The sequence below is a fragment of the Megalops cyprinoides genome, chromosome 1 (genome assembly GCF_013368585.1).
Source record: "Megalops cyprinoides isolate fMegCyp1 chromosome 1, fMegCyp1.pri, whole genome shotgun sequence".
Classification (NCBI taxonomy): domain Eukaryota; kingdom Metazoa; phylum Chordata; class Actinopteri; order Elopiformes; family Megalopidae; genus Megalops; species Megalops cyprinoides.
In genome coordinates, this window is record NC_050583.1 from 68,739,143 (window position 1) to 68,751,744 (window position 12,602).

A 12,602-nucleotide genomic window follows, 5' to 3' on the forward strand; every position below is an offset into this window, starting at 1 on the left:
TTGTGTTAATAAAGCTATAAATCTATTAATATCTATTAATGTAAATTCAGTCAAGTCATCTTGTATTCTGAAAGCATATTACTTAGGATGAATCAGGGACTAAATCAGACACCTCATCACTTAAAAAATGTAGTAAATTCAAGGCATTTCTAGTAAATTGCTATGAATGAGAATTAAAATTCAGATTTTAATTAAGATAGCTTTAGATAAATTAATCAAGTAAGAGATAACTGAACAAACAATATCTGAGACTTTTGCAAATAGCTTCATTCTGTTTGAAACTGACATGATTCCATCGTTGATAATGTTTTCTTGAATTTTAATTGATGGCCAGACATAACCACTGCAAATAAACACAGACATATGTCAAATAGAGCAGCTGGCAAAACACCAAAATACTGTAATTGAAGCTATAAAATAACGTTTGCTCTTCTCATAAAACACTGTGAAATGGTGCAATTGCCAAGAAAATATTTAGTGAAAGGAGAGTGGTAGCCATGCATGCACACAAAATCATCCAACACTGGATAACGAAAAGTTAAAAAAAAAAACACATACACACAGAAAACCTGTGTCAACTGACCTGCGACACGTCCAGCTCAATCTTCCCAGTGTTGCTTTTGTCAAGTGTTTTAAACATTTCTGGTTGGGGAAAAAAAATTGATAGTCAAACTGTGACGTGACCTGCTGGCAGCAATCTTAAAATGATTATTAAAGCGAAGATGAGCTGGCCATTTGATGCTTAAAACGTATCCTTAATTAAAAGTATCATTCCCATATACATCCAAAAATTTTACTTATTAAACAAGAAATGGCACAACTTACATAACTAACCTACCTCCTGCTTCAGTTTCTCAATGGTCCATTAAGCATAAGTATAACAATCTATTTATGATAAGTCTCTACACCTAAAATTAAATAGGGCATGCTAATGAATGCATGTGCTATTTGCTGAAAAATGTACTGGAGAAATGGGATGGCCTCTGGAACTGGACCCTCAGAAGGGTCAAACATTCAGCACTGGTGGAGGGGTACTGTATTCATGACTTTTGCAGATAACATAGACCAATGTGAAGCAAAATAATCAAAGACTGGTTCAAAACAACAACAAAGTTGTTGCTGTTGTTGTTAATAATAATAGATCCGTAACCGTCTTGTTTTTTCTTGAAGCTATATTTTCATTCTGTTTTCATCCATAATACAGAACGGCACATACTAATCTGCTTCCTTTATGAAAACTATGTGCATTTACATCCTGCCTGTTGTTTAACAAAAACAACATCAAGCTGTGAGCCCTTCCATTATATCTAACCAATGCATTGCTGCCCTCATGTGGAATATGACAATAATATTAAATGGGTGACACCAAATGCGTAAATATGTCCCTGAAGGAGATAAGACTTACTGAAAAGCATCTCTAATCGGATCAGGCAGCTCACAAAGCAGTCAAAGTCTATGGCATAAGAAGGATCAGCGTAGCGGGCCACTATCACCTGCAGCACAGCACTGTTCAGCTGGAACCCTGAGAAATGGCAAACATAACATTAACACAAAGGCTTACACCTTTCTGTAAAGTGCACAGTGCTTATTGTCAATAAATCATTAATCTGCAGTAGCCAATTTTTTATTCTGTCTTTCTTGTGCTTTGAGCAAGCTATGTCAGGGCTCCCGCCCCCTAGCTGTTGTGTTTTTGTTTTTCCCTGTCCATGTGCTTTTGTTTTCCTTGTGTTCTAGCCCTGCCCCGCTCTCCGCTCTGTCTCCGCCCACCTGATTGTCTCCACCTGCCTGCCTGCACACCTGCTTCCCATCACCTTATCAGCCCAGCCCTATATCTACCCTGCTTGTCTCTGTGTTGTTTGCCAGATTGTTTCAGTATTTCTGCCTGTTTCGTTTCCCGCCTGTTTCCCTGTTTGGATTTTGCTGGTTTTTGCCTCGCCTGTTCCTTGACATCGTTTTTGCCTGCCCTTCTGTCCTGATTGCCTGATCTGCCTGCCTTCACGGTTTGACCCTGCCTGTTGCTGTTTTGATCCTTGTTTTGCCCTTGGACTGCCTACCTGGTATTTTGACCCTGCCTGTTTTGGACTGCCTGCTTGTTCGACGATTCTGTGAATAAACGCCTGGAATTGGAGCATTTGTGGTCCGCGTCTGAGTCCGTGCCTGAGTCCTGACAAGCTAACCCTAAATCATATGGTACTGTCATGTGAAACAGACTGATAGCAAATAAAAATCCGAAATGAAACATGTTACATAAATACATCAAAACTATATTTCATCACGTATGGATTTACCTGCTTCAGTAAGAGCTTCCCTCATCTCATGACTGCTCATGGTGCCAGAACCATCAGAGTCATGCTTCTTGAATACTTCCTGGAGGAGGATAAAGCAGTATTTATCAATATTTGTTCAAACTTAAGCAAAATATAATTAGATGTATTGTGGGATTATGAAGTGTTTCAAATGGTATGCAACATGATCCACATTTCAGTTCATACCAGGTATTTCTGAATCTTCATCCACAGAACATGGAACTCAACCAGGCCCAGTTTTCCACTTCCGTCACACTGCCTACAGTCAAGGTCCATTTTTCAGCACTAAATTCAGTTGACTGAAGTTTTTCCACAAGACAACCTTATCAAAGAGCTTAAAAACATAAATGCCCTTAATTTTGTTTTTTTTGATAGATTTAATATAGTGTGCACTAATGCAAAGAACAGTGAAAATGTATTACATCTTTGTTAAAGTTGTAATTCCACACATTCAGCTGGCCACTAGAGGTCATTTTGTTCAACCCTGCAAATTCTGAAATGGACCAATCTTCATGGGAGCGACAAAGTGTAAGACTACAAGGCATTTTCGACATGGAGGTAAAAAGGTAATAATAGTCTATAGAAAAGGATACATCTAAAAGACTAATAATGTGGCGGCAGGTCTCAAGGCTAAAGCCATCTGACTTGATGTCAGTTCCTGAAAAGATAGTGGGCAACCCGTTAGGCCTCTGCATTTATTTTAATATGCATATCTTCAAAACTTTAGACACTGAATAATCAGATCATGATAAGCCATAGGTCTTACTTTGAGAAAGAACTCTGTTCAAAATTTGAACAAGTTCAGGTGCTGACACTTCTGAATCCTGTTAAGATAAAAATTGAAAATGATAGGCTTATATTTTGTTTGTGTTTCATTTAAATAACGCTTTACTTGCTTTGAGATTTTTAATAGAACCTCAATACATCTTGCCATGGCCATCAGTATATGCATTTCCATCCATTTTCACATAAACACGGTGCTAAATGATCTTTAGAATTTAAACACATCTAAATGAAAATACTTACACTTCCAGAAATCTGCATGAACAAGCGTTTGAAATGGGGATCCACATCGCCCTCTGTGATTCCATGCTGGAAATATGTTAAAGGGGTTATATTTAAATAATTAGCACTGGAAGGCACTGTAGGACAGTCTAGAAATGCAGGTGTGACTAGGTTTATTTTTAAAAATGATGGTTCCCAAATGATTGAAATTTTACCTCTTCCACCTCTGCATTGATGTCCTCTTCCATGGGGCTACAATGAACAAAAAAATAATTACATATTCAAAAATGAAATCTTTTATGAAAAAAATAAGATCTTGTGAATTAAAGAATGAACTGTATCTTTCCCCTGCTACTTATAAAAGATGATATAATTAGCCTTCCAGTGCTAATAGTGTAAATAGTAGTAGTGTAGTTAGATATAATTGTAGATGTACACCTGTGATAACATATATTTTACCTATTGAGGAATATTATAATTTGTATTCTTCATATTCTGGATTTTATGTTTAAAGTGTATTTTTTCTTTGTGAAGTGTGTAGGACAAGGATGCTTAATAAATGACAGCAGAGATCAGGTAACAGCAGGGATCCACAAGATCCCCATCAGAAATTGTCCCACCTGGTGGAGGCCTCCTTCTCAGAGAAGACTCGCAGGAGGAAGCTGCCCTTCTTGTGTGGCTCAAAGGTGGAGGGGATGATGACGTACTCCCCCGGCGGCAGCTTGAAGCGGTTGCAGATCTCACGCAGATTGATGAAGGTGCTGCTCATGGCCACCGCCTGCTGCCTCAGGAGGACATCCGGACCCAGGTGGATATTGGTCCGGCCCTTGTACTTCAACAGGGACCACACACCTGAATTACTGCAATCTAGGTGCATCTTACTCACTGCTTCATTGTTGAGCTATCTATATAGATTGCTAATATAAATAAATGGAGGGATCCATGAAGAGAGAAGAAATTGCACAAAGAGAGAAGAAAAAATGCTTGTTGTTTTAGAATTGATTTTTTTTTAATTCAGGGAACCATAATAACCCTCAATATCTTGCCTCTGGAAGTAAATTCATCATCACCAATTCACCGTCTCAGATAATTTCATCTCACATTTCGGCTTCCTGTGTGATCCAGATTTTACCATTACGGGTAAGGAGCAAATATTGCCGTACTGACATACCTCATCTGGCACCTGGAAGACAAAATCAGAAAAACAAGGTGTGAATTATCATCTTCAGCCTATTTTTAACCACAGCTGAAGCTATGTTGAAACAACAGAGCTCAGTGAGCTTCAGATTGCCACACCTCATATATGGCAAAGCCAATGGTGTTAAGGTCCCGGCCGAAACGCCTCTCCTTGCGTCCATCCTTCTGCATGAGACCCACAAGGAAGGTGCAGCCATCCTCCCCATCATGGGGGTCATCATCCACATCCTCCAGCTTGATGACAAACTGGGGGTTGGAGCAGAAAGTGGCTGCTCGAGGGAAGGAGGCACAGGTGTTTGGTAGTTAGACCATTTATAGTAGTGCCAAATGTTTAGTCCAATGCTTTCCCACAGTAATTTTGGGTCTCGGGTGGGTATACTTTAGTACTTGTCTCCTCTGAAGGTCATTCTTCTCCTAGTGTGTTTTTTTATTCCATTCCTTTCCTCAAACTGTCATGTGATGTTCACACAGTATGACACCCTGCTTGATGGTGGCCCACCAGACCCAGGATTGAACAAACTTTGACATGGATGCTGAAAATGTCCTATCAACATGTAACAAGTAGGTATCTGTACCTGGGTTATTCCTACAGCCCCCAGCAGTGGAGCCCACCCTCCACATTCCCTGAAACTGGTAGTGGTTCCAGCGTCCAACTTCATTGCTGGTCAGGGTGTCCGGGGTCAGATTACAGATCTCTAGTCTGGAGTACTGCCTGATAAAGTCTGTGTAGGCCATCCTGAGGGGCATAAAGAAGTGTGCTCCAATAAGTGTCCAATCAGACACCTCTTCTCTTTGACCTACTATCCCACGTCAGAAATAAACAGGTGTCCCCAGTCTGGCTACCTGCCAAGGCTGGGCAGATTGCACAGCTGCGGTCCCTGAGTCACAAGCAACTGAGGCAGGGTCTCACCAGAATTCTCCATCGTCGGCTGAATGGTCCAGCTTTGCCTTCTCCTCCGGGGGGATGAGATCCCATTCCCTTGAGCTGGTGAGAGGAGAGGGCATTTGTGGACACTCCCTTTCGCAATGGCAGCGAGGTTGGAGGGTTTGATATGGGGATTCACTCACTCGTCACTCCAGGGTCCGGTCCACTCCACCTGGCCCCAGGGGTTCCTGATGCGCACCAGCTGCACTGGGGTGCCATGCAGGTGCACCTAACGGTCAGACCAGATGGCTCTCTGTCATGCCTGTCATGTCACTTCTCTAGATATTTCAGCAAATATGACATACAGCTACAAGTACTTGCACTGTCTTCAACCAATGATTTACTATGTTGCCTTTCGCTTCAGAAACAAAATGCCTGCTGAATGAAAATTTGACCATCAAGTATCATAAAGCAGGAACTGACCAAACAGAATGCATCGTTTGCTATTCAAAAATACAATCCCAGACTCAAAATGTAAATAACTGGTCTTAAAATCTAACTATTACTGTCACTGTTTGCAGGAATCCACAAACAAAAAGAAAATTTGAGCCAAAAAGAAAATCAAAGTTGTTATTGTGATTACATTCACATCCAGACATAAATTAATTTTAGACATTTTTTGCACTTTCTGCTTTGTGAAGCATTGTTTTCAAAAAGGAAAGCACCAAAAGGAGGCGCTAGTGTATAACACATGGATCTACATTTTTTCCATGTTTTCACAAAATCGCTAAAGTATTGAAATGAACAATCATTTGGCATTTGTATACAAAATCATTCATATACAACATAATGCCATCTTAGTATCTATCACAATTTTGACTCAAACAGGATGAAGGTCTGCAGGCTGACCTACCTCTTCAGCCCCAGTCAGAGAGTAGGCATGTCCCTTCACCAGCTTCTGCCGAGTGATTGCTTCCGTCTCATACGCACTTGTGATCTACACAGAATGCCACAACAATCAATTTCTGCATCTCATACCCACTGGTGATCTGCACGAAATATCACAGCTATGATTCAGAGCACTACTGTCATGAAGAATAGGATGAAATTTCCATTAGGTTTATGCCTGGAGCTAAAACGTTTCTGTCAACTCAGAAAACATCTCCACAGAAGGCAAACCATCCTTCAGGCTTCTACATTGTCACTGATGGCAAATAATCAGATGGGAATCAGTAATCATATACTCTTCATTGGCGGAATGTTCAGCGAAGTAACTGTATGTAAGTAACCTATGTCTTCAGACATTCCCTCTCCCAATTTTAATGCATACAATATTTACTCTGACTTTCCTTTTATCACTGCAATACAGACAATAACGTACGGCCATCAACATAACCAATTTAGTCTGTTTAGCTATTCCAAAATGCAAAAAACAGTGAGGTGGCTCTGCTCAATAAAAAATGAAGAGGAAATGGGAGTTTTAAAAAATCTGCAACATTTATTTAAATATATATTACTTTGATCTAAATTAGATTAGCTAAAGGTGTGGAGACTCCAGATAATCTTGTGTTCGTTTGAAACAAGTAAGAACAAACAAAAAGGAGCAATATGGCTGTATAAGGGTGTGAATTCATTATTTGAAATTATACCCGAGTAATGAACAGGTATGTACTCATGCCCTGTTGTGATAAGATTAGCTTAGAGGATAAAAAACCACAAAACTGTTTGCTGAAAATGATTTGCCAGTTGTAAGGTTGAAAGTGGAAAATTCCCATAATGGCAACTTTTAAGAGTTTAAGCAAGTTGACCTTTTTTACATAGACAGCTACAAAAATGTATAGCAACAAGTGTATAGCAACCAGGAAACAAGTGTCATAATACAGAAACGATTAACTCTAGGTATTGATTAGTCTGTGAAATTGAAAGAGCCATATTGGGATTTTCTGCCTTGTCGTCAAGTATAGGTGTAGCACATATTAATGAAAGAGGCCATTCAGGAAGGTAGTTTTTTGGTGTATTTGTTGAATTTCCACAGGTATACCTGACACCAGCCCCATCACTGGTCAACTGTCCCTCACTTCAACATTGTATTCCAGCTGTCAATAATGCATGACACAGTAGTACTTTCAGACTTTTTTGTGCATGTCTAATATTTACAGCTGTCTGTTTCAAGTGGTTGGTAGAGTAAGAACCAAAATATAAAACATGACGGAGACAAAATGATTATGCTACTGCTTATGATACTTGCACTAACTCCTCCTATTTGATTGGCTATTTCTCATTTTGTATTTCTTTGCAGTAATGCTATAAATAAAAAGCAGAGACCTTTCTTTGCTGTGTTCTCAATTAATGGATGGTACTGTATGTGTAAAAACATCCTGATTTGTCTGTCAACTATTAACCAAATCATTCCAGACTGAGATTTTGTCCACTTTTGCTTTTGGCAAAGAGCATAAAAATGATACATTGCAAGCACTCACATCAATGGAGCAGCCCAGGAGAGACCCCAGGCCCAGGGCCTTCTGGATGATTTTGAAGAGGTATGGGGGGGCCTTGTTCAGCTCATACATCTCTGAGATCCCCCCAGTGAAGTCCTCAAACCCCTCTGTGGTGGATCCCCCAGACAAAGCCTCATAGCAGCCATTCACCCTGCAAGGGAACAGCACGCCAGGGAAAGGCTTCACAGGCAGGAAGACCACACTTTCACATGTCTGTTAGACACAGCAAGATAGGCATCACCTGCAAGTATTTTTAAACTTTTCTGGAGATGTCTAACCAGTGTGGACCAAACAGCTTACAAGTTCTATGTGAAAAGACCTCATAGAACTACCCATTCTGTATAATATGTGCATCAAGTACTGCATTATACTTCTGGAGACAGGAATGGAAAGAAAGGATGAAAGAAAGCGGTACAAAGAGAGGATCAGTTAACATGCAGGCATCCTTCAGCAAGACTCCAAGTTCCTTCTACCCACTTGGCATAGGCCTTCTCCAGCAGGGCACTCCAGAACTCTGAGCCCTCGGCTGAGTGGACAAACAGCAGCTTCCCGTCTTTGGTGGGCAGCCTGTCGTCAATGACCACATCCACCCACTCGCCGTACTGCCAAAACTGTGGGACACATTAAATCGCAAAGACAGTGGCCTTGTGCTGTCCTTCATATGGTGATCCTTACCTCTGCCATTTTCTGCTCAAATATCCTCTCACCTGAAAGTGAAAGATCCCAGCGTAGTTCTCCTGAAAGCTCTGTCCAGCTGGGACCACACGGGCCAAGATGTCCTCATCCAAAGTCAGGGAGGCAATGGCAGCCAGCAACCAGCAGTCACCTGCATGGGCATTTAGAGTTGAGGAGGGAGGATTCAAACTGTTAATCAGGAAGCGAAGCCCTTTCTGATTTCCAGCACCAACATTTAGCATGAATGTAAATGATGCAAAATGTTTAAAACTAGGTAGAATTATTAGTTTAGTGGACAACATCATCTAGGGTTAAGTACGTAGCTCACTGTTAAACATATCCCATCCCATTTTTGTTAACTGAGATAACATATCATTTTCATAACATATTCAAGTTCAGTGCTTGCTTTATGTTTGGTGACTCTTTTCATGTTTAGTCATTTATATTTAGCATTAATTTTATATTTTGGAGTTGTGCAGTTGTACATTTTTACATTTATAGAAAAGCCAGGTTAGTAAATAAAGCAATAAATCATTTTAGAGTGAAGTTTAGTTTTTTTAAATTTTGCTCCAATTTTGAGTGCTGTTGGGAGATGGAATATAGGTAGGACAGTGTACATGTACTGTACACTGGAAAAAGGGTGCATCACAGAGGGATCAAACGTGAGGAATTCCCTGCAATGTGTGCCAGTACAGAACAGGATACTCCCAGGCATGCCCTATTTTCACGTCCAATCAGAGACAAGTTTACCCGGTATCCAGCACAGAGTGGTACACTCCTACAACGCACCCCATAATGTGTAAGTTTAGGGTGGTTTATATTTAACATGGAGCTCATGAGACAACATTACAGTGATTTAAAGGCATTGTGACCGGCAATGTCTCTGGGAAGAGGCAGGCACTGCTGAATGATGACATTATTAAAGAATGAAAGTGTGAAATAATACAGTACCTAATTGCTGTATACTGAATCACTGTGCAGTACAAACATAGGTGTGTGTGCACTGTGTTTGGGTTGGTGTGTGTGTTTAGCTTGCAGATAAGTGTGCCTATATTTGTTGCGGCTACATTTCTGCCCGGACAACTTTCAATATTTTTTACAACATGCTGAATGTGTCCAACAAAAGTTTGCAATTGCTTTTTTCAAGAAAACCCACCGTCTATTCATGGTCACAAACTCCTGCCACACCCACCAAATTGTCACCACTGATTGAGCAAAATTCTACCTTTCAGTGCAAGTATGTGTATATCATTGTTACAAGTGTTTTGACTTGCTGGCTCATTGAGAACAGTCTTGGTGGAGTGTGGTATAAAACATAACATCCCATATTAAACACAGGAGTGCATACAGTCGCAAAACCCCCTAGATGGAGGTCAGGAGAAACACTGGAGCCTACAACCTGGTCGTAACAGAATGCAAGGGCGTAATTTTTGCATATGGACGGTAGGGACATGTCCCTACCAATATTTGAGCAAACTCATTCGCATTATCTTTGGAGTGAAGTCATATTACATAATTCCAATGTCCCCTTGGTTGTTGTGTCCCTACCAAAGTTGAGACCAAAACTATGCCCTTGACAGAATGTCTTTCTTTACACTCTTTATTCGTCTGTATTTTGTGCATTCCGCAACCCACTTATACATACATATATTTTTCTTGGTTTGTACTGCACCAACATGAAGCAATTCACGCAATTCAATTCACTCACTTCAGTGTCCCCCCTGAGATCTCCTCTTATCAACACAACAAACCTGATGTGGCAGTGGAACAGGTCACTGCAGCAACAGTCTCCCCAGCAACACATGCAGCAGGAATGACTGTCCGTCTTCAAATAATAAAACAGGATGTAGACCACTAACCCTGTCTTGCACTTGTTTGTCACTCGATCGATATCGATTTTTATCACAACATTTTATCTTTAAATGTATAACGTAATTCAGATTTTATTCTACATGTGATGTGTTACTTATTAGATGGGGAGATGTTAGTGCAGGGGTTTGCATTTACTATATCTATCCATCAAACACAAATTTGTTAATGATGTAAAAAGCATAGCATACAGAATATTTGATAAGTACTGGAACAGAAGCATTGTTAGAAGAAAGCAGTATATTTAGAACAAAACTGTGCTGCCCATTCAGAAACATCAGTAAGAACACTCTTTTATCTTGTTTTAATTGGTTGCTGACCGCACACTGTTGTGTTGTGAAATCTCCAGAATGTATACAGTAAGTAAGTTCAGTTTTTATTTTGGAAACCTATGCCAGCTGACACGTTAGAACAGATTTTTTAATTAGTTAAATTGATTTTTCATGCATTATATTTTTCCCTAAACCAAACCATTATGAGAATCTGAAATTGGATCAAAGCAGAACTGTCTCATCAGACCATCCATGCCACCTTGCTATCAGCCCAACGAAACAGGAAACCTAGTATACTTGTTAGCAATAACTTTATTCAGCAGTTATCTCACTTGAATTACATCTTTTTTTGCTCCAGGGGAGTCAGCTTACCCAGGGCTCCTTGGCAGATATCTGTTCTTTGGGCTCCACCAACAATGAACTGAGGATTCGAGCACAGCTCCTGTAGAGATTAAACATATATGAAGGGTTAGAAAACTCTGTAAATTAAATCTATGCTATCAAGGATGGGAGAATTCTCACTGTGTATGTTGTATGAGAAAATGAAACCCAAAGAAAGTGCCTAACCTACTGAAAATGTATAAATTAGCCTTGATGGCACCATAGACTTAGCTGCTTTGTGTGTCCAAGTCAGCAGTTAAACTGAGGTTCACTTTGAAATACTTTTTCCCCAGAAAGCAACCAACAGCTTTAAATTCAGCTCCATCAGATTTATCTTATCTTATTAATTATGAAGTATAATGTAAAATACTGAAATTTTTCAAAATGTCCCACAGAGGACCAACAATAAACCATTCATCATGCACTGAACAATCAATGAGTTTTCCATACAATGTCTGTCAACCATCCAGAGTACTCCTCCTGTATTTTTCCCTTTAACATAATGGTTTGCTCCAAATGCTATTGTATATGCCCTCAATCAAGATTAATATGGGATTTAACATCATGATTACATTTTCCATGGGACTTATGATATGATTCATATCATATTGTTATTCTTTTTTTTTCCTGCCAAGACAGATTGAGTTGTCATCTTCAGTTGTTTTAAGGAAGATAAACCAGAGCAGACAAAGCTTAGTTTGCATCCTCAGGGAACAACTACAGTGCAAAGCACAAGCAGCATTGTCACAGAGACCAGCAGTGCCTTTGTTTACCATCACCCCAGGGCAAGTTAATGTTCCTTAGTGTTTGAAACCTGAACCAGGGCAACAGGTAGGTGGAGTCAAAGCACACACAGACATGGTGGAATAATAAATACCAGATTATCAGATCAGATTATGTAACCCGCTAAAGGAGACACATCCTCAGTGTAATCGAGAAAGATGAAGAGATGTTTCACATTCTGGAAACCTCCCACCGTGTCCCTCTGTGTGCAGCTGCATCAGCATTCACACCCTGGGAGAAGAAGCCGCCCCTTACCGTGGGTCTCTTCCACACCACCCCTCGAGTTTTGGAGGAGTAGCGGCCCAGCTCGTTGTACCCAAGGGAGCTCGAATCGGCGGGGAAGGCTTCATCACAGAAGAGGGTCTGGTTCTGCAGGCACTGGCTCCGTAGGGACTGATAGTCCTGCTTGTTGAAGGGAATGGCTTTTTCATTGCTGCCCAGCCCCTCGTCCCAGGCCTTTCTTCTGGCCAGATGGTTCGCGATATTCGACATGGTAGCACCTCGGCTGTGTGTGCGTGTGGGTTGGCAGTGTTGACTTCTTATGTGGTGCGAGGTGGAGCCAGCATTTGCTTATGAAGGGCTTGTCGGCAGTAGGAAAGGGGGAGGGGTGGAGTCAGGTGCACCTGAAAGCACCCAAGCCACAGGTAGAGGTGGCCACACCTTATATCCCCCGTCTCCATTTCAGTCTCTTCTACGCTAGCAAAACAGCACAGACATGCATCAAGTGATGTTGTGTAACAGTCCTCTTAAA

The 12,602-nt window shown here is 40.7% G+C and overlaps 1 protein-coding gene across 1 annotated transcript; it reads right to left on the minus strand.

Moving 5' to 3' along the window:
* Positions 1–319: 319 nt before the first annotated feature.
* Positions 320–12,343, minus strand: capn8 (calpain 8). Its single transcript, XM_036540672.1, has 21 exons — positions 12,107–12,343; positions 11,060–11,129; positions 8,579–8,697; positions 8,349–8,482; positions 7,854–8,022; positions 6,287–6,370; positions 5,577–5,662; positions 5,419–5,493; positions 5,084–5,244; positions 4,608–4,777; positions 4,483–4,494; positions 3,932–4,143; positions 3,527–3,563; positions 3,333–3,398; positions 3,073–3,130; positions 2,900–2,964; positions 2,493–2,561; positions 2,289–2,367; positions 1,406–1,522; positions 584–642; positions 320–343 (listed from the first exon to the last, which is right to left on the minus strand). The coding sequence occupies exons 1-21, from the start codon at positions 12,341–12,343 to the stop codon at positions 320–322; spliced, it is 2,103 nt and encodes a 700-aa protein (XP_036396565.1).
* Positions 12,344–12,602: the final 259 nt, after the last annotated feature.

Excerpts from the sequence above, each read along its gene's own strand:
- capn8 (XM_036540672.1), bottom strand. The coding sequence starts at position 12,343 with ATGTCGAATATCGCGAACCATCTGGCCAGAAGAAAGGCCTGGGACGAG. Across the intron at positions 8,483-8,578 it reads CTGGGATCTTTCACTTTCAG|TTTTGGCAGTACGGCGAGTG; the intron begins GTGAGAGGATAT and ends TGTGTCCCACAG. Across the intron at positions 2,562-2,899 it reads ACATTATTAGTCTTTTAGAT|TGTGACGGAAGTGGAAAACT; the intron begins GTATCCTTTTCT and ends GACTGTAGGCAG.